Here is a 23,016-nt window from a genome sequence, read left to right as displayed (position 1 = left end):
AGACGAACTGCTTTTTCAAAGCACATGATGTCGGCGCGAAGAAGACTTAACCAATCCATGCCGACTATAACGTCGAAGCTTTTAATTTGGACTGGCATGAGGTTGATTGGGAAAGAATGGTCGTCTAAAGTTAATGTACAACCCATGTATATGTAGTTAGTGTTTTCCGTTAATCCGTTTTCCATTTCTATAGTGAATGATTTTTCTAACTTGCTAGGTGCACATTTAAGTAAGTGAATAAAGTTTTGACTCACGAAGCTTCTCTCCGCTCCACTATCAAATAGTATGCATGCGTATGAATTATCGAGAAGGAACATACCAGCAACTACTGTAGGATCAGCTACGGCTTCATCGTGGCCTATAGCCAAAACTCGTCCCACGCCGCTGGTACTTGTTGCCTTTGGGCAATTCCTCTTGTAGTGGCCCGCCTCGCCACAGCCGTAGCAAGTTTGGCCTACACCCGCGTTGGGAACTTGAGTGATCGGCCTTGCGGGATCCTTGCAGAAACGGACAGTTTGTCCCTTTCTGTTGCAGTTGGAGCACTACATTTCTCGACAAGGTCCATGATGGTGGTAAGCGCATTTGGTGCACTTTGGAAGGTTACCTACATAAGGCTTTGTTGGGTAGGCATTTGTAGGAACGGTAGTAGGTACAGTAGCAACATTCACTGAAACAAGTTGTTTCTTCGCGGATCCTTGGGAAGACCCACTCTTCCCTTTATTCCATACTCTCTTCCTGTTGTTGTTTCCCCTCTGTGGTTCTGGTGCAGAAATTGTTGAGTTCTGATGACCTCCGTAGTCAACAAGAGATTGTGCCAGTTCCTTGGCACTTTCAAAGGTGTCGGGTTTTGAAGCTAACATGCTCGACCGTATTTGGGGCGTCAGTCCCCAAATGTACCTCTCTATTTTCTTGCTCTCAGGAGCAATCATATCTGGGCAAAGGATTGCCAGGTCGCAGAATCAGTTGGTATAAGTTGCTATGTCGGTACCAACCATTCCTAGAGTCCAGAGTTCATTTTTGAGTTTTTGAATCTCTCCTCGTGGACAATATTCTCTCATCAGCATGATTTTTAAGCTCTCCCAGCTTATGGAATTTGCCACTATTAGAGTAAGCACCTTAACGTGGCCATTCCACCAAGTTAAAGCTCTATCGGTGAGTGTGAAGGTGGCAAACTTAACTTTGCTGTGTTCGGGACAGGAGCAGATTTCGAAGACTGACTCTGTCCTTTCAATCCACTGCCTCAAAATCATCACACCACCGGTCCCATTAAACATCCGGGGTTTGGCATTCGTAAAGTCTTTATAGGTGCATTCTCGGGGTTGTCCATGACTCTCGCCATGGTTGGAAGGAAGTGTGCCAATTCCCGAGCCAGTAGCAACAGGGGTACTAAGTTGTGACATGGCAACCGCTACAGCTGCGGTGACTGCTGCTTGGAACATGGCAGCATCAAATTGAAGTGGTGGAGGCGGTGGTGGTATCGGTGCTTCCTCACCGTTGTTTCGTCTCGGGTTTCTACGCGAAGGCATCCTTCAACTATAGGTTGAAAAGATAAAGATAAGAATTCCATAGAATAGAAAATGTATGAGTCTCATGAACTAAATTGCTATAGTTCAACAACAGATGATTGTATGAGTCTCAAAATAGAAGAATGAAAGTTATTTGTAAATCCGAATATATGAAACAAGCGTATGGTTTCTCCATAATATTTTAAAATATTGAACGAAATACTCAAAGTAGTAATAATAGCGTGCCACTTATATTAATATAATAGTTGATACAACGATCACGAAAATTTGACCCCTAAAAGGGTCTCTGGTTATAAAGTTTAAGAAAATTAAAAACTTTTAGCCGAGGTACTAACTTATAACAAAATTTGGGATTTTGGCAAGCACTACTTGCGACGTAGGTTGCGCTTGGAGCTTGATTCCGCATCCGATTGCTTTGATTCCATAAGATGCCTATCGAAGGCGGCCTATTGTTCCCTTAATTCGGCGAGGGCTGCAATCATTTCCGCCTGAAATGCCTCGGTTTGGAGTTGGGCATTGTCCTGAGCTCTATCCAGCCTACGGATGTCGGAAGTGTGAACCTGTACTTCCACGTTGACTTCCCGAATCCAGCTAGCTTGAACTCCGGATTGGTAGGACTGGTTGGCGAGTTTACCCACCATGACTGGGAGTGCCCGATCGGCTGAACCTCCGCCGCGGACATTGTAGAAGTCTCGGCACATGCCATAGGGAGGGCGTAGACTTTGTTGTTGGCTCCAATGGTGGAGGTGACTTCCCCAAACGGGAGTCGGTCCTAGAAAGTTCCTTACGAAGGCGGGAGGTTGTGCGGGTGGTGGGTTGATCACTTCCGGCTCTGAGTCGGTACCGGAGTCATCCTCTTCATCCAATTCTATGGGTTCTTCGTCCTCCTCGGGATCATCTTCGATCCATCCTCCGTTGCCTTGGTTGGGATAGTAGGGGTCGCCGGGGTGATGAAATCCATCCATTTGACTGTACGAGAATAGGGTTATAAGAATTGAATAAAGTTGGAACATGTAAGACTAAACATGTAAGTTAAACTAGTTTATGTAGCAAATACTCCTATAGTATTTAAATTCTTGTGTTTGATCCTCGTGATGTTTTTTGGTAAGTTTTGACTTGTTGCTCACTACGAGCGTTCCACGATATACATTGGTCCGATCTCGGGCAAATATAGTTGATCACGCTATATTTGTCCCAAATCTGATTACATATATCGAGTCTTAATCGTAGTGTCCAATTTGTCTAAATACTTGTTGTATAGTTAATAATCATGAAAATAATTTGTTGTATGCATGTATTTGTACTTGAATGAACTAACATTTTAAGTTAAACGTAACGCGGCTTAGGCGTGAAACAAAAGAAAAATGTTTTGTCAGAGAGCATTAGTCCCTTAAGCATTTATAGTTTGTATATCTTATGTGGTTCGATATACTTAGTTCACTATAAACATTGTTCTGATACCAATCTGTCACACCCCCAAACCGGAACGGCGGAAACGTTCGGGGGCGGATGACTTCATGTGGTAACGTAACAAATGAATACATAGTAAATAAAGCAATACATTCATCATATATATAATTGAAAGTTTACATTGTCAAAAGGTACATGTTCAAAATCAATTACAACATGATGTCAAAATATGAATTTAAACTGGCGCCGCAGCGTCGCTTCTTCAAAAGCATATTGATACCTGTAATTACTAAATCCTTGGGACATACAAGTAATTTTGAAAGAGTAGATCAACATTTAAGCTGGTGAGTTTCATAAGTATCAAATGACAATGTTTGTATGAAATGAAATGTTTTGTCCTTGTTTGTTTCTTTCTAGAAAATCCTATATTTTCTACTAGTATAAAAGTAGCCTTCTCTCAAGACCAATGTTTGTTTCTAAAAATGTATGTAATTATAAATTTCCAATACTTCTGAAAAACCCTGTAAATCAATGTGTGTTCAATACTCCATGTGAGTTTTATAACCATGCTATAGACTAGAAATGCATATACACAACGTTCTTCAGGCGTTGGAATGTTCTGACGTTTGTCACCCCAAATGGTGGACTGTAGCTAACAGTCAGGGCGCGGGTTGTCAAGCCCGTATAGATCTATACACAAACACCATGCTCCCCCTCCAAGGGATTCTGGTATATAATACAAGACTTGAAATGCATACTCGAACGTACGTGAAGTTAATGTCTCACAAAATTTAGTATAAAACTGATTTACGTATGAAAATGTTCATTTGTTCTTGTATGTGAAAGTAAACTTCCTGAAATAGTGTATCTAGTATGTAAAAGTTTGAAATGTTCTCGTAAAACTATACCTATTATAATTTTCTAAAAGTGTGTCTCGTTTGTATAGTAATCCCTAGTAAGAATGCTCACTTGCTATGAAAAAGTTATAATTTATATAGTACCCAGATGAACACATATACATACAGTACAAGCAGAGTGTTTTATCTATACATATATAACCACATTTTTCATTTCCAAAAATATGATGTTATCGTGATATATTTTTCATACGAAAGTTTCCCTATAATAGTTATAAATCACATATGATTTCCGTTGATAAAAGTGTATCATGAAACTTTATATATAACACACGATAATAATCGTGTGTTTCACTTGTATTCCCCCCTTAAAAGCATATAAAAGTATTTATAAAACATTTAAAAGTGTAGATTATAAGGGTATGAACTCACTTGAAAGATCGGAAAAAGCATGATGAAAAACCGGGCAGAAATTCTTCTCGGGAAAGCGGATTTTCTCGGGATTCTCGGGAATCTCGGGAGCACAAACGACCTTCGGGACTTGAGCAAAGTGATCGGGGCTTCGGGTTAGCACGGGCACGGAAAACGAGGCAAAACGCAAGAAAAATGAGAGAAAATGAGCAAGTTTCCCCGGAACCCTCGCATCCCTTTTATAGGGGCTGAGAGGCCTCGGTACGCGGGGCGTACTCGTGCGTCATGCGTGACCGAGTCCTCGACTGCCTCGGCTTCGGACGGGACGGGACGGGGCATAGCCTCGCATAGGGGCGACGTGGACGAACCGGAGCCTAGTCCTTGAGTACGCTGGGCGTACGAGGGTACGCCGGGCGTAACTCGGATGGACCCAGTGACTCACCCTTCGGATAATACCGATTTTTGAATTAAATTTATATATTAATTATTTAGCAAACTTCAAAAATTCATATCTCCTTCATACGAACTCCGTTTTCGACGTTCTTTATATCCACGCGTAGGTGAGACTATGTTCTACAACTTTCGTTTAGATTCCGTCGGCAAATTTCGAAATTATTTTTATTATTTATTATTAAAATGTCGCGTTTAAGAAAATTTAGTTAGAAAATCATAACTTCTTAATCTGACGTCAATTTTTGTCAGACTTTTTACCGCTGAAATACCATTGTCGAGACCTTCGATTCTCGTTTAGGTCATTCCGGCCAAAAGTCACTCGATCTCCGATTCGAGTTTTTAGCTGTCTGTTGCTAAGCCGGACTTGGAAAAATCATAACTTCAATATACGAAGTCGGATTTGGCCGTTCTTTTTACGTACGATCACGGTTTAAAGACATCAAACATAGTAGGTAATTAAATAGAAACTTTTTGGACATTTTATTTTCGAAGTTAATTTCATTAACTCAAAAGTGGTTACAATACTTGACTTTTTAGGTCATTACAAAGAGTTGAAATATCGGGTTGTCACATTTGGTCCCTTTGAAACATTTCACAACCTTTTCTATTTATAGAAGAGGAAACATTCTCTTGTTTATTCTCACCATCGATGTAGGATGAAGACATTGTAATAAAACACACTTTCTTGTTTATAGAACATTATTTAACTTATCTATAATATTATTGTAAAGAAATTGAAAAGTCATGGGAGTTTCAAATGAATGTGGTGAAAGGAAGTTAAAAAAGGGGTTTCAAATGCATGAAATTTAAGAAAAAATGCTAGCTTTATAAGTATGTATGATATATATATATATATATATATATATATATATATATATATATATATATATATATATATATATATATATATAATCACTAGAAAATATGCATATACTCATGTCGGTACGTGAAAGGGTTTTGCGGCAAAAAAATATATTTCTCAGATTTGTTCCCGCGTTCTCAATTATATCATTGTTCTCATTTGAACCTAAACCTTATTATTAGCCAAGTGAGCTAGATCCAACTTTTATAACTATATTTAACGACATATAGACTACAACAAAATAAAACCATTTGACCAAATTTGTGATTACAATAGAGCTTGAAACATTTTAAATATTCAAGAGGAAAATTACAAACTCTAAAAATTGGGAAAACATTGAAGGGACCAAGTTTGGTAGATGATTAAAGATGTGCACATGGGTCAAATTATTAAAAAAAATCGGTTTGGAGTTATCCGGGTTTAAAGGTAAATTTTCTAATCCTATATGAACAATTTCAGATATGTTAGAAACCAGTTTTAGAAAATCTCAAAATCCAAAAAAATGACAACCTTTTCCTGAACTTGATTTCGGTATCTGTATTTTGCAAAATTTAAATTTACATTGTTGATCGAAAACTAGATTTAATGACATATAGACCAAAACTACAACACAATAAAACCATTTAACCAACTTTATCATTACAATACAACTTTGAAACATGTCATTTTGAATATAAAGATGAAAAAAAAAATTGTAAGTGACTCTAAAAATTGGGAAAACATTGAAGGGACCAAGTTTGGTAGATGATTAAAGATGTGCACATGGGTCAAATTATTAAAAAAAATCGGTTTGGAGTTATCCGGGTTTAAAGGTAAATTTTCCAATCCTATATGAACAATTTCAGATATGTTAGAAACCAGTTTTAGAAAATCTCAAAATCCTAAAAATGACAACCTTTTCCTGAATTTGATTTCGGTATCTGTATTTTGCAAAATTTAAATTTACATTGTTGATCGGAAACTAGATTTAATGACATATAGACCAAAACTACAACACAATAAAACCATTTAACCAACTTTATCATTACAATACAACTTTGAAACATGTCATTTTGAATATAAAGATGAAAAAAAAAAATTGTAAGTGACTCTAAAAATTGGGAAAACATTGAAGGGACCAAGTTTGGTAGATGATTATAGATGTGCACATGGGCCAATTTATTGAAAAAACCGGTTTTGGTTTTCATAAGACACTTTTTTTTTCGAAAATCATTGTGTTTTTGTTATTAGTTGTTGATATAACAAATCTGAAAACTTAATATATTTGATATAAATCTGTAATTATGTTTTTTTAATGACTAACTTGCTCACCCTTAAATTTAGTCATCAGTCTATATAATTGTCCCAAGCAAGACCTAAACCTCCAACATATTGGTTGAGTGACACGTTTCCAGCAACTTTTGAAGCCGTTAGACAACACCATAACTTGTAAAACTTAGAGCCTTGATTTTTTCTGCTTAGTCTCATGCCATATGAAACCTAGTATATAATATTAGACCTGACAAACGTGTCGTGTCGTGTCAAGACATTAAACGGGTTGAAAGGGCTTAACCCTAACCCGACACGTTTAATTATCGTGTCGTGTTGTGTCAACCCGTTTATTTTCGTGTCAGGTTTCGGGTTAAGGTCTAGACCTTGTAAATATGTTGTGTCATGTCTGCTTGAAATATTTAAAAGGTTGGAAAGTAGGAATTATGGATGCAAAAATGAAAAAGTGAAACATTAGAGTTAGGAGATGGAATGAAAAAAAATATAGTAAGTTCAGAAGGCAAAATGAAAAGAGTTGAAATTGGGGAGCAAAGGGGATAAGGGGTGAGGATGAATAAAATTAAGTAACTTTGAAAATTTGAATATTATTTCTAATTCATGGAGTTTGACTAACTATAAGTCTACAACATATGATATATTTATAACAATATAAAATTTATAATAAATAATATATAATTAAACGGGTCATATTCGAGTCATCTTCGAGTTGAAAATCTTGACCCTAACCCTACCCGTTTAATTATCGTGTCGTGTTAACCCGTTTACATAAACGTGTCAAAATCTCTGACCCTAACCCGCTAATTTCGTGTCGGGTTTTCGTGTCATGTCATGTTTTGTCAGGCCTATATAATATTGGTCTGTTTCGGAGTGAACATCAATTTATTTTGGAAGGGCCTATTTTAGATTAAACACTTTTTATCCGGATAAGATTATATTTGTACTTGTAACACCTAAACACTTTTTATCCGGATAAGATTATATTTGTACTTGTAACACCTAAACGATAATAATAGCTAAACAGCTACTTAAATAAAAATATCTAAATTATTAAATGTCTTTTATAAAACAGTTTTCATCTAAAAGATAGAAATCGTAAAGACTTTTCTGAAAATTTCCTTTCTCAAAACACGATTATGTTATCTTAAGAATAAAATCATCACCCTAAAATTCAAGATTTTAAGTAATTTTCTTACCACTCCTTACCTACTTTTTCAAATCTATTTAATCCGAATCCAAAAATGAAATGCTACAAATTCAATTCATGACATGATACAACATGAAACGAAATTGAGACGAAACTATAAATTGCATTCGCGCATGTCTAGTGTAAAAAACACATCATATCAGATCATGTGCCTGTTCAAAATTCGACACAATCTGACACAATACTAACACACGTTTCATGTGTTTTGTATGATTACTCATGAATCAAGGAAACTGATGCCTAATGGTTATTTTCCATTTATTTTGTCATGTTTTAACTCTGGATCGTTTTTGGTTAGTAGAAAAAACACAATCATCGTGTCATAAAAAACTAGTGTTGTGTCAGATAAAAGCATGACACACTAACCCAAATTGACACCTCTAACTTCAACATCATTTCTCTTCAGTTTCACAGTATTAGTAAATCAAGAACAAAACTTGCCCAATTATTCAAGTTCAATCAGCAAAATGTAAATGTATATTAGCACATGCTTCTTTACCTCTCCATGCATAATATTCTATGATTTGCTACAAGAAAATGCAGATAGCAATGACATTTCACTCGTTAATGGGATTGATGTTGAGGGAAGCCTTCAATTTTGCAACCAAATGTGGCAATGCCTTGACATGTTCTTCAACTGTCTGATTAACACATGATTCCATATCCTTTGTTGCATCAGTCCTCATCTGTTGCATCTTTGCAGACTCAAATTTATCTTGGCATACCATCAGTGACCTATTCAATCGTTCCTGTATTCCACAAAACAAATGTTTCTGATCTCTGAATTCACTACAAATCAAGATGCATAATGCTAAAAAATACTCATGATCCAAAACATGATAACCAGAAAAACACAGATCTGGTTTTCACAATCGATGTAGATATGAAGATTGATAGTGAGAAACTACCTGAAATTTGGCCATTTCTCCTTCAACGAGATTCTGAGCTTGAAGAACAGGCATGCTGCAATTCTCAACGCACATGCTTATGTCTTCCTGCCTCCTCCTCCTGTCAAAGCACTCGTACGCACATCTAAAGTACGCTTTCTGCAAATCCCCAAATTCAAAAATTTCAAATCAAGCTTGTATAGAGGTTTCGTGTAATCGTTTCTGTGTATTTGCGAGTATATTGAGAGAGAGAGAGAGAGAGAGAGAGAGAGAGTTGAAACCTGGAGGGTGAAATTGACATGGTCCTGAACAACGTTGAGCTGGGATTGAACAGCGGAATTAACCTCGTTGAGCTTTTGCCTCAATTTCTCTGTTACAATTCGTTCCTCCGCTGCGGCGATGTGATCCATTTTGGGGATTCGACCAAGGGTTTATCGAGGGTTTTAGTATGCTTTTTCTTTCGATGGGGGTAGCGGCGCTGACCCTCCATCTGCACCCGTTTTATGGGACCCAAAATTGTTTTGATTAACCATTTAACCTATTTGATGTAAATTATAACCTCCACAATCAAATTTAAATTCATATTATAATAAATGAATGGATATCCAATTTATATTTGATCGTTTATTTTAGTACTAGGTGTGAGACCCATATATTACATGGGTTTATTTAAAAAAAAATTAATATAAAATTTTAACAATTTGAAAACTTTAAATTTATAAGAAAAATAAGAAATTTTTTGAGTTATTAAAATTAATGAGACTTTAATGCATTAGATACATTACATATATAAACTATTTTCTAATAAATACCTTACATATATATATTACCTTATATATTAAATGTGGATTTTAATTTAATAAAATCAAAAATACAATAAAATGACAAGTGGAAAATAGAAAATTTTAAAATTTCTAGAAAATGTCATGTGTCCAAATGAATGAGAAGAGGACATGTGGCAAAGTCATTTTCATTTATTAGGGTAGATCTTTTATTAGCTTCTAAGTAGCATAGATGTTTCAAGTTATATCCATGTTTTATTAATATCTTTTTTAAGCCTCATCTCGTTTGATAGACATCTTTCCAGCTTCAAACAGATTTTTCCGGTTGAATGAATCCGAAAGACTGCTTGATATGCACACAAAAAAAGAGACTTTCTCGTAAAATATATTTTTCCCAAAAAGCTCCAAAACCATATCCATCTGCATGGTTATCTTTTGAAGAGACTCTGATGACTTTCTTCAACTATATGTATGATATAATGGGATTTTATGTCGATATGTCTTGATTTGCCATGATCTCTCGTTTTTTTTTGTTAAAGCAACTGTTCATTCATTATCGTAGAAAAGTTCCATTGGTTCCCGTATGGTTGGGATTACTCCAAGATCTCCAATGAAGTTCTTCAACCATGTTGTTTCCTTTGATGCTTCACTTGTCGCTATGTACTCTGATTCATAGATAGAATCAGACATTGTGTCTTGCTTGGAACTTTTCCAAGTAACTACTCCTCCATTTAATGTAAATACTCATCCAAATTGAGAACGAAAATTGTCTCTATCTGTTTGAAAGTTGGCATCACTATACCCAATCACTCACAACGTATCATTGCGACCAAGGAGTAGAACCATGTCCTTTGTCCTTTGCAAATACTTAAGTATGCTCTTAACTATTGTTCAATGAGCTCTGCCAGGATTTCCTTGATAACGACTAACCATATTTAAAGAAAAGGACACATCCCATAGCGTACATGATCGATCCTACAACCAAAGGATAAAGGACTCGACTCATACCAGCTATTTCTTCATTCGTACTTGGGATTTGAGTCTTACTTGATTTGGCATTGCTTTGAATAGGTAGCTCTCATTTCTTATAATTTTCGATACTAAATTGTTTTAGTACCTTGTCCAAGTATGTACTTTAACTAAGTCCAATTAGCTTGTTCTTTCTATCTCTCAAAAATCTTATCCCGAGAATATAGGCGGCCTTTCCTAGATCCTTCATATCAAAACACTTTCCAAGTCAAGGTTTCACTTCTTGCAAGGTTGGAATGTCATTTCCAATGAGTACTATGCCATCAACATACAACACTTGAAAAGTTACTATACTCCCACTATCTTTAACATACACACAAGACTCATCCTCACTCCTATAAAAACCAAACACTTTGACTTTTTCATTGAAGTAAAGATTATGGCTACGACATGCTTGTTTCAATCCATAGATGGATTTCTCAAGCTTACATACTCTATTGGGAAACTTTGCATCAACAAAACCCTCTGGTTGACCTATATAAACACCTTCAGCCAACTTCCCATTGAGGAAAGCGGTTTTGACATCCATCTACCAAATTTCATAATCATTAAAGGTAGCTATGGCGAGCATTATCTTTGAATTGATGGTAGCACAGTCCTTTTGGATTGCCCTCAAACTTAGCAAATAGACAGGATGACTTTTGGAAAGAGAAGGTCGATTTATTAATTTGATTAATAAATTGAAATAAGTAATTTATTAATATATTATGAGAATAATATATTAATTAGAAATAGTAATATTTAATTAGAAATTAATTTGAATTAATTTTGGGATTAAAAGAATTAATTAAAAAGTACAGGGACTGAATTATAAGTGTTCAATAGTTGAGCAAGAGGCAATCTAGAACCCTCGATAGGCTATGGACAATTTTCATATGCCTTAGGGTTTCTAGAATAGTCTTTAATGGATAATCAGGAAAGTGGATAATTACCCAGTTTAAGATAATCTTGGATTTGGGCTTACCTAGGGTTTCCTGACTGCACTATAAATAGGGTTGATACCCTATGACTTTTCTGCCACTTATTCTTGAAGAGTTTCAGCCGAAATTTGCAACCTCCCTCCTATTTCTCAATCATTCTTCCTTGCTAGTGTTGGGTGTAATCTACTAGAGGCGTGACAATTGTGACGCTTGCTCTCAAGGTTTTCAACAATATAAGGATTTGGATTGCTATTACTATATATTGATCAAGGTATGATTAATCTAGCCCTAAGTTGTGAATTTTGAAATTATAGAAGCATGATAGGGTTTTATGTTTTGTTGTTCAAGTTGTATGTTCAATTAGAGAAAACGTAGATCAAATTATTTAGGGTTGCATGCACACATATGATTGTTTGTTTTGCTCAAAACCCATCAGTATATGTATCCTAGTCATGGGGTTTTATATCCGGTTGGTCTGTGACAATCCATTGAGACAAATACGGGTAGATGTGGAAGGTAGTATGGGCCCGTACTACTAGAAGCACATGACCCGTACGCATAACAAGTAACTCACAAAACCTCGAGGGTTTAGTTTTTTTTTGTAATGGTTGTAATATCATGAATTATGAGATTTATTATATATTTTCGTTCATTTTCAGTATGGTGTTCGCGAGAGGTTCTGGTTCAGGAGTTGGCGGCCCGGAGAGGCCAGGTTTGACAGATGATGACATTCGCGAGTTGATGGCCACTGAGGTAGCTGCGGTTGTTCGGGGTGCCATCCTGGAGGTTTTTGGGTCTATCAAGATCGCGATGATTGAGTCGTTTGATGAGTTATATGCCACTGTGGCTGAGGCTGCTGCTGCTGTAGCTACCGTAACTGTTGTTGTTGTGGGGTTCAGGGGAGTGGATCATTCCAGTATCGGGACTTCAGCAACATGAAGTCCCCGGAGTTCGACGGGGTCAATTACCCGATCATGGACATAAGATGGATTTCTAATGTAGATGGCTGCTTTTTCACTTGTTCTTGTCTAGAGGACTAGAAGGTCAGGTGCTCCCTGAACCTTCTCTATCTGGGTGCGAAGGACTGGTGGAACCTGGTGACCGATTCTTATACTCTGGAGCAAAGGGTTGTTATTACTTGGGGGCAGTTTCTGGAGATGTTTCACATGGAGTATGTTCCCTTTCTAGAGAAAGAGGTTGGCCCAGGAGTATTTGGCGTTGAGGCAGACGTAAGAGTTGGTGATTGAGATCACCAAGATGTTTATTGATAGAGCCCTTTTCTGTCCTGATTATTCTGCCTCAGAGCAGGCCCAAATTAGCATTCTTAAGACGGAGATTCGACAGTTTTTATCTACCCAACATTACAGTACCCTTTCCGAGCTTCAGGATGTCACATGGAGGTAGAAAATTGAGATTGAGATCTAGACGAGGGAGGAGAGGCAGGCACTGATTGTAACGACTGTCACCAATGCGTATGTGGTGTTTATGGACTTGATGAATCGGGTATGTAGGTCGACGCTCGTTCGAACAGTTATTATTTTTATTGATGAAATTTTGATATATTCCAAGACCAGAGAACATCATGAGGAGCACCTTCGATAGATTTTGGAAGTACTGAGGTGGGAACGGCTGTATGCCAAGTTCTCAAAGTGTGAGTTTTAATTACGAGAGGTCCAGTTCCTGCGGCATCTCGTTAACTAAAATGGGATTTTGGTCGATCCAGCCAAGATTGAGGCTGTAATGCAGTGGGAGGTTCCCAAGTCTCCCTCAGAGATCAGGAGTTTCTTTGGATTAGAAGAATATTATCAGGGATTTATCCAAGATTTTTGTATCCCTCACTCGTCTGACGAGGAAAGGCGTAGATTTCCGTTGGGGCCCGGAGCAACAGACGGTGTTTGAGATGCTGTGAAAGAGGTTATGTGAGGTCATAATGTTGACCCTTCTGGAGGGTGTCGAGGATTTCATGGTTTTTTGTGATACATCCATCACTGGTTTAGGGACGGTTCTTATACAGAGGGGGCGAGTGATTGTGTATGCTTCTTGGCAGCTGAATCCACATGAGGTACGATATCCTACTCATGGCCTGGACTTGGAAGCAGTGGTGTTTGCCCTCAAGATTTGGAGACATTATTTATATTAGGTCCGTTGTACCGTTTACTGTAACGCCCATAGATCCGGGCTAGTCAATTTAGAGACGATAAGCATCAAAAATGACTTTTTGATGGAAGATTATTTAGAAGGATTAATCTTAACTAAGTTATAGTATATGTTACAAGGATTCCGTACATATAAAGAATGCTGAAATCCGAGTTATAACGAAGAAGTTATGACCTGTCGAAGTTTCGCAACAGAACCGACACGACACGGCGTGATGTAAATAGTGAATTTACGTTAGAGAGATATTTGGCCTTATCGATCTAAATGAAAGTCGTAGAATACGTTAAACCGAGAGCGTGCATAAAAAGCACGTCTAAATCTGACTTCGTATGAGGAAGTTATGATTTTTTGAAGTTTCAGCATTAACAATATGCAGCCTGAAACTCAAGATTGAGGTCGAGTGATATTTAGCCAAAACTTTCTAAATTAGAATTGAAGATCTCATCAATAGTAGTCCAACGATAAAAAGACAGACGAAAACGGAGTTTAGATGAAGGAACGTCGAAAACGGAGTTCGTACGCGAAAGTTATGAATTTCTGAAGTTCGGGGCGCGAAACCCCAAAACTGTCAGAACTCACGAGGTGAACAGATGATGGACGTCTTCCAGGGAAAGTAGCCATGACGAACGGAATGATGTATCGAGCTCACGAGGTGAAATCAGAAAATTAACCATATGAATAGAAATTGAGGGTTAGCTGAGTTTGGTTGCTCATCTCTTACTCTCCCACTCCCAATACTCTCTCTAAGCCCTATTTTAACCCCCCGAAGCCCCGATATCATCCCGAGACCCGAAGTGAGTCCCAAATCCCAAAGATCCCGAGAAGTGAAATTCCCGAGCCGAAGCTCTGCCTGCGAGAAGCCGGTTTTTGTGAAGATCTTCCAGATCTACCGAAGAATACTACTTTTACAAGTCATAGTGCTGTCCGGTCATCTTTTAATCAAGTGAGTGTATATTCCCTTTCATAAACACGATTTTAATACAAGTATTGTTTGAATGTATTAAGTATATGTTTGGTGTGAGTGTGTAGTTACTTTCTTCTAACACATAGATATGAAGTATTTGATATGAAATACGTGTTATGTGTTTATATATTGTTTGTTTATTTGAGATGGATGTTGGATGAATGTTTTATATAGGTTTGTATATAATTTAAACTATATATGTAATTTATATCTACAAATATGTTGGGTAGAACATGGGTAGATGGAATAGTTGGTGTGTGATGAGAGATGGTATGAGTGAACCCTGGTGACTATGGAGTTAGTGCCTGTTAAAGTAAACCTTGGCGACTATGGAGTTAGCGCATGTTGAGTAAACCTTGGCGACTATGGAGTTAGCGCTTGTTAAGTGAACCTTGGTGACTATGGAGTTAGCACATGTTAAAGTAAACCTTGGCGACTATGGAGTTAGCACATGTTGAGTAAACCTTAGCGACTATGGAGTTAGCGCTTGTTAAGTGAACCTTGGTGATTATGGCGTTAGCGCCTGATAGCTATGGATTTAGTACCTGATAGATAAACTTTGGCAGCAATGGACTTCGTGCCAATTCCTTAGGTCAATCCTTAGGAACGAGTGAATGAAGGATAGTTGATTCTTAGGGTAAAACCTTAAGAGTAAAGAAGATAATGGGGATGGGTAGTTAGGTTAATTGTTTGATAATTAAATATAATAATTATATTATTGTGGGTTGAAAACCCTATATGCTCAGTAGGCTCCCAAGCCTGACCCACTCAGTTTTCTTTGCATTACAGGTAATGACACAAGGGTATTGGTGGACTTGACGAGAGATTTTGGATTATAGATCAGTAGTTATAAATAACTGTTGTAAGGTCTATTTTATATTGTTTATGCTTTTGGTCTATATCGGAACATGACATCCCGAGGTTTTATTATTTAATGAAAATACATTCTCTTGAGAAACGTTTTGATAAATTTTATCATATTTTGTTTTGGAACAAATTCCGCAACTCTTTTAATCAAAAGATTACTCTGATTTTATAAAACAAAGCATAAACAAATCGGTCTTTTCTGGCCGAAGAAATTGGGGATGTCACATTTACACAGATCAAAAGAGTTTGTGATATCTTATGGACCAGATGAAACTGAAGATGAGGCAGCGCAGGTGGTTTGACGTGGTCAATGATTATGACTGCGAGATCCTTTACCATCCGGGTAAAGCGAATGTGGTCGTAGATGCTTTGAGCTGCAAGTCGGCTGGATTCTCAGCATGGGATATGTATATGAGGATATCCATTGATTTTCCAATTTTGGATTTGATCAGAGGGACATGGGTAGAAGGAATCAAGAAGGAGAACTGGAAGTAGGAGAGGATCAAATGCGAGACCGACAGATTTGTCACCAATAGTCAGGGATTGTTGACCCAGTATGGTTGGGTATGGGTTCCAGTTTCTGGTGAGATCAAGTAGATAGTTTTAGAGGAGCCACATAAGTCTTGCTTTTCGATACACCCAGGAGCCACCAAGATTAATCGAGCTTTGAGACTAAGTTACTGGTGGTCGTGTATGAAGAGGGAGATAACTTGCTACGTTGAGAGGTGCTTGACTTCTAGGATGGTCAAGGTCGAGCATCTTAGGCCCCATGGCAAGCTGCAACCTTTGGAGGTTCCCATGTGTAAGTGGGAACATATCACCATGGATTTTATCACCAAGCTACCAAAGACCACCAAGGGTTTTGATGCTATTTGGGTCATCGTGTATCAATTGGTCAAGGTCGGGGATCATAGTTGCAGAAGTATGTGTTAGATAATGAGGTAATAGTCCATTTGGATGATATTTAGGTCGATGAGTGCCTGAATTATATTGAGAGGCCGGTAGCAATAATGGAGAGAAAGATGAAGGTTTTGCATAACAAGGAGATACCTTTGGTAAAGGTTCAATGGCAACATCGGAAAGGCTTCGACTGGACCTGTGAGCCCAAGGAAAAGATGTGGGAGCATTATCCTGAGCTATTTGCAGCATCAGACTTCGAGGACAAAGTCTAGCTCAAGTAAGGGAGAATGTAACATCTCGATGTTAAGCTATTTTAATTTTAACCCTATGTATGAAGAAATATTATATTTTGACCCTTGTGCTTGAGAAAGATTGCAAGAATGGCCAATAGTGGCATTTTAGTGATTTTGGCCAAGATCTAGTACGTTGTGTATTATCATCTCATTTATCATTCCCTCATCAGCCTCCATCTGAGAAAATTTCCCCATAGTTAACACTAATTGAGAAGAGTGCATCTTGAGCTTATCTTTGTGTTTTATGGTACTCTTGAAGAAGAAGAAGGTGGTAGGAAGACCTTGAAGCTTTTAAGCAACTTAAATATGGGATTCTCTCCTTACTAGCAACCTCCAGGAGGTAAAAAGCCCATAATGTGACCACCCTATCTTGTAGATCTAGACATTTCTTCATTTAAGGTATTTTTGGTCCCAAATATGGTGATTATTGAGCATGGCATGCTCTTAACCAAATAAGTCGTCCTTTGAGACCTAATGAGGGGCCTTGAGTCCTAAAAATGTGGTCTTGATGCTTATTTTTTCCCCATGCATGCTCCAAAGGGTCTTAAGGTGTTAAGAAGTTGGGATTTTGTGTATTAAGCACTTAATAGGCATGCAAAGTCATAAAGTTGGAAACTTTATGACTCTTAGTGGTATTTTGTCCTTGGATCTGAAATCGGGATGTGAGAGCTTAATGCATTAAGCTTTTATGGAGGAAAGAAGGTTCTGAGCGTATATTGTGTGTAACCTAGCATACACCGCTCGTACGGGGTCAACAGCTCGACTCTAGTAAAGGAACTGAGTATGCCCAGCGTAGGAGCTGAGTACACCCCACGTACTCGGTTGAGTGGACCAAGTTGACTCCATGACCGTTAACTTTGACTTTGACTTTGACAAGGGTCGACCAAGTTTGAGTTAAGTGTGTTTTGGGTATTTTGAGTTATAGTTAAGTGTAACTCCCAAATCGAGACCCAAAAATTTTTGTTTTAAAGTATATTACTTGTAAAATAATTAACAAAAAACAACATTTAAAATCCTTTCAAACATAAAGTCACAAATAACAAGTCTCAAAACCATATTCGTAAGTAGTATAATATCAGAGTACAATCCTAAGTTTCTCAAATGCGGAATATCGTGTGTGAATATGTGATGCGCTGCTACCCCACCGACTCCTTCCCCTTAGATGAAGAGGTACCTGAAACCAAAACTAAAAACTGTAAGCAAAAAGCTTAGTGAGTTCCCCCATCATACTCATACCAAATAATGCATAATCTTCGGTATCTTTCAACCGGTATCCGTCGGCATAGTCAGGAGCTGGGCTCATCATCGGTATCTTTCAACCGGTAACCGGGAACTAACCTCTCCTTCGGTATCTTTCAACCGATAACTGGGAGCTACCCTCCCCTTCGGTATCTTTCAACCGGTAACCAGGGACTATTTCACCCCCTAATACTGCTAACACATATCAAGCACAATAAACATATCAAGCACAATAATCATATCAGGCATAATAATCATATCTCATATCAACACTATATAATTATCACAAAGATAATCATCTATCCAACACTCTTACTTGTGGGTCGGCATTGTGGACTTAGATCCACTCCTACTGGGAGGAAACTCACCTCCAAGTCATGTAGCGTCTGCACTGATCTCTGTATGAAAACCAACTCTCCTCGAATCCTCAATCCCTATGCAACAACTTTTCTAACTTATCAATTCGTACTCGTAACCCTTACAAGGGTCAACTCAAGTCCAAGACAAGGTCAAGGTCAAGGTTAACACCTTGGTCAATGGTCAATCATCCGATCAAAGTCAACATCTGGTTGACTCGACTCACCAAGTTGGTCCACCAACTCACCGAGTCCCCATATCCATATAATGCCATAAGCTCGTCCCTAATCGTCGAGTCTAGCAAGAGCTTGACAAGTTCGCCTTCAACAACACATCGGACTATCTTCAATCGACTCGCCGAGTTCGTCCTTGAACCCGCCGAGTCCATCATCATCCATAAGAAGGTGTTCAGTCTATGACTCGTCGAGTTCCCCTTGAACTCGCCGAGTCCGTCTTCATGTGGTTGGGACATTGCCTTGAACTCGCCGAGTTTGTTAATCCACTCGCTGAGTCCTATGATTTCCAGGTCCCTAGTGAACCTAAACAACTGGAGAACCTTCGATCTTAACATCTGGTCCATAAACAGAAAGGATTTGGTGGAAAATACACCCCGACTCGCCGAGTCCCAAGAACGACTCGCCGAGTCCATCTTTGTCCAAAACTATTCAGTCGATTATAATGAGTCTTAACGCATCAAAACCATAGATCTGGCCTCCTAGGGTCCATTTTATACGTAAAGCTACAAACTTGATGTACATGCATGGGGCCTTAGGCTTAAAAAGCCATAAAAGGAGGTCTACAAGATGCATGAGATGTTTATGGCAACAAAGTTGGCACCTTTATGCCATAAAGACCCACAATAGCTCCAAATTCGAAGTGCAACTTCAAGCATACCCACAAAATCCGATTTTAGCTTCTCTATACTCATAAAAAGGGTAGAAATAGCCCCAAATCAAAATCTAAGAGATAGATGGTCAAGGTTACAACTTTTTACCTTGAATGAGTTGAGAATGGAGTAAAACTTCTGGATCTCCTTGCTTATACTTGAACTTCCAATCTTCCTTCTTCTTCTCCAACTTCAAACACACACAAAAGGAACCAAAAGGCTCAAGAACACACAATGAGGGCTTAGGGTTTCAATCTAGGGCTTCTCTGAGTTGAGAGGGTAATGGAGGCTGGTTTGGGACGAGATAAAGTGTTTAAATAGGGTGCAAACCCTAACCATTAGGGTTTTGTCCAGACAGCTCCTACTCGCCAAGTCGGTCCCCCGACTCGTCGAGTAGATCACTAAAAATCCCTGCATAATGTCGAGTCTACTCAACGAGTTGGGCCTCCAACTCGCCGAGTCCCAGAGTAAATCACAACATTACTTGAATTTAAATACGTACTAGGATCCGGGTGTTACATTAAGCCATGATCTCTATTGATGGGTTTTGGTCATAATAACATCTTATGTGCTCATGCAAACCCTAAAGCTTGGATCTAGGTTTCTCTATTGTACATGCTTTGAATCCAAGACTATAAACCCTAATTCTAGCATATGGAAATCGATATTAACATATAATTAGGTTTAAGATATTACCTTGATTGTTATGTAGCAATAACAATCCAATTCCTTCTTGTATTGACTTTAGAAAGCTGAGAGTCACAAGTGTCACTCCTCTAATGGCTCACAAACACCAAGAGCAAGAGGATGAGGAGGAGAGAGGATGCAGGCTACCCCAAAATGTGTGAAACCCTAGAATAAGTCTTAGACACGTTTTTGAGTCATAAGGGATCTCTATATATAGGAGCTATTAGGGTTATCTAACAAGGAAACCCTAAACTTGTTGCTTAAGCCCTAAGCAACCCATGGACTCCATTCCTTAAGGCCTTGGACGATTTCTTAATGGGTTTCCCCATAGAATTCGTCCACCTTATAATATAAGGCAATCCATGGCCCAATTGTAATTATCTTATAATTACAATTCCAGTCCTTTAAGTTTAATTAATCTCTTTTAGTCACAAAACTAATTACCAATTAATTATTGACTAATATTAATTAAACAATATGATTTCTCCTTTAATATATTATTCTCATAATATATTAATAAATCATATTTAATCCTTTCTCTCCATAATTCATCCTATCAAGTTGCTTTGGTGAAGGCAACCCAAAAGGACCATGCACCATCGGGTCAAGTACATACCAAAATAGTTATGGACTTAGACACTAATCCAACAGTCTCCCACTTGGATAAGTCTAATAACTATTCTGCGTATGACTTCAGATCCTGATCTGCAATCGTAGCTTTCCAAAGCCGTTGTTAACTCTAATCCTATCATATACGCGTGTCCTTTAGATAAGGGATCATATATTCCTCCATTCTAGATATCGTATAAGACATGATTTCAAATCATTCCTTTTGTACTATATCTCGACTTCCGATTTATGACGACTGACCAATTGAACAAATCAAATTAGCCCTAGCCTGGCCGAGCATTTACGTTTATCATCACTAAATCATCGAGGGGCCCAAAGATATCGTTTTTATCCTACTTTGAATAAAAGGAACGGATAAACTTTGATTCAATGCTTGCTTGCACTCACTCACCGAATCACACACAACAATATGTTTTATGACACCAAGTTACTGGTGCGTTTACATATTATCAATGTGCAACCGATTTGTAAGATACAACTCACACATCTCAGTTTCAAGAATATAAGATGTTATCGTCTCACCAATCACTCGTGATGAAGTGTTCCAAGTGAGCGTGGGTTTAATTCAATGCTCAAATCATATTCATAAGCACTCATGAACGTTGCAACAAACATTTGCTTATGTCTAATGCTCTTTAGACAATCCACACACCAATTCACGACAGTCTTCATTCATATCTACTTACAACATATGAACGACTGTGGCCTGTTCTTAACCAATTAAATTATTCAGGAAGTCAAAACATGCAAAGTGAAACACAAGAATAATACTAATCCCATATGGCCTCAAACCTTTGAGTATAAATAAAACACCTTTTTATTTATCACCATATCGATTACTCATTATTTGTTGTTTCGGGTAATCAAGTTCTTACTTGAACTATTACACTTGTCCCATGCTCTTATCATGCACACAATGTTTACTTATGGTTCTTACTTTGTGAAATAGATCAAATTGAGCACATTTCCAATCATTCTCATTTCACAACTCCAAATCCTTTTATACAAGTGAAAGAATTTCAAATTCTTGCTACTTATAGAATATGCTAGATTCTAACATTTTATGCAATGATCCTTTCGTAATGTCAAGACTATTGCCAATTAAATCACAAAGTCCTCTATTGGAGATTGTTACAATACAATTCCTTAGATATGATGTCTATTACTCAAGGTACATTCCTTTGAACATCCTTTGCATAAAAGTTTCTAATCTAGACAAAGATTTTCAATATTCAATTCCCAATATGGACACGTTTCCATATTTTCCATATGACAACTCATTCTTAATAGAATCTTATCTATTCATAATAATGTCGATATGCTCCATCCAATATCCAACTACTCACAAGCGACCAATCCTCGGCGAACCTTGGATTGTCCTTTGATAGTTGTTTAATTATCTTAGTCAAAACCGATTCTTGTCCTTTTTCCCTCTAAATGCGCTAGACATTTGGAAAATTTTAGAATGGTCAAATATTATAGCATTTGCAATTGATCCTATACCTGAAGCGTATGGACACGATGCACAATGTCTTACATGAAGATTTAATACTTTATCAATCTTCTGCCATAATATTTTACGTGTTACGTTCTCATAATTCGAAATATGTAGAGGAATGTTGTAATCATAATCAAAATTTTAAGAACACACTATGTACTTTTGACTAAATTTATTAACATTCCACAACCTAAGCCTTTAGATTTGAAATGAAGCATAATATTCTCTCCCTTAATTATAGCAAAACAACTATTCCATCCTTACAACTTTGCAAAGAATGACTCTTGTTTTCTATAATTAATATTGCCAACTTGCAATACTTTCCTTAATAATCATACAATCATAACATTTATGCTCCCACTATCATGATGATTATTATAAAACATAACACTTATGCTCCTACTAGCTTTGACATGTATTCATAAACATCTTACCTTTCAGAAAAACAATACTTATTGAATTTCTTAAGTCCATGTTTCTAATACTTAGTGCTTTGATAATCCTTTATCAAGGCTTCTTAGTCTCATACACCTTTATCCAAGATAGCTCATATGTGTCTTAAACAATTGCCAAATCTCACAATTCGAATCATGGAGAGGGATGCCGTAACCATAATCAAATTTTGAGAATGCAATTTTACAACTGCTATCTTCTTAAAATCTTTCTTAGTGAAAGCATTTTCTCACAGTCATTTTCATGAAGGAAAAAAAATTATGACACTTAGATTTTAATGGTGTATGTGTTCCTATCCATGTGAATTTGTCAAAACCAAAGTTAACGACGAATTCAAACTCATATGGACCGAACTTTCTTAATGTTGATTTCTTGCCTTATGGTAGTACAGCTGCCCACCATGTCTTCCAAGTAGTTAAGCAGCTTACCTTTTCCTATCAATGTACTTTTCATTGATCAAGGTGCCTCCCTTTTA

The 23,016-nt window shown here is 37.5% G+C and overlaps 1 protein-coding gene across 1 annotated transcript; it reads right to left on the bottom strand.

Annotated features, from left to right (window-relative positions):
• Positions 1 to 8,354: 8,354 nt before the first annotated feature.
• Positions 8,355 to 9,371, bottom strand: LOC111885971 (uncharacterized). Its single transcript, XM_023882209.3, has 3 exons — positions 9,161 to 9,371; positions 8,901 to 9,038; positions 8,355 to 8,741 (listed from the first exon to the last, which is right to left on the bottom strand). Exons 1-3 carry the CDS (start codon positions 9,287 to 9,289, stop codon positions 8,550 to 8,552), a joined length of 459 nt encoding a protein of 152 aa, XP_023737977.1. The 5' UTR covers positions 9,290 to 9,371; the 3' UTR covers positions 8,355 to 8,549.
• Between the last annotated feature and the right edge of the window lie 13,645 nt (positions 9,372 to 23,016).

This window comes from Lactuca sativa, chromosome 1, assembly GCF_002870075.4.
Source record: "Lactuca sativa cultivar Salinas chromosome 1, Lsat_Salinas_v11, whole genome shotgun sequence".
NCBI lineage: Eukaryota > Viridiplantae > Streptophyta > Magnoliopsida > Asterales > Asteraceae > Lactuca > Lactuca sativa.
The sequence above is the reverse complement of the archived record's forward strand: the minus strand, read 5'-3'. Positions and strand labels throughout refer to the sequence as shown.

Bases quoted from the DNA above. Each gene is read 5' to 3' on its own strand.
- LOC111885971 (XM_023882209.3), bottom strand. From the start codon at position 9,289: ATGGATCACATCGCCGCAGCGGAGGAACGAATTGTAACAGAGAAATTG. The intron at 9,039-9,160 runs GTTTCAACTCTC...GGGGATTTGCAG, and splicing joins ATGTCAATTTCACCCTCCAG to AAAGCGTACTTTAGATGTGC. The intron at 8,742-8,900 runs GTAGTTTCTCAC...TGTGGAATACAG, and splicing joins GAGAAATGGCCAAATTTCAG to GAACGATTGAATAGGTCACT.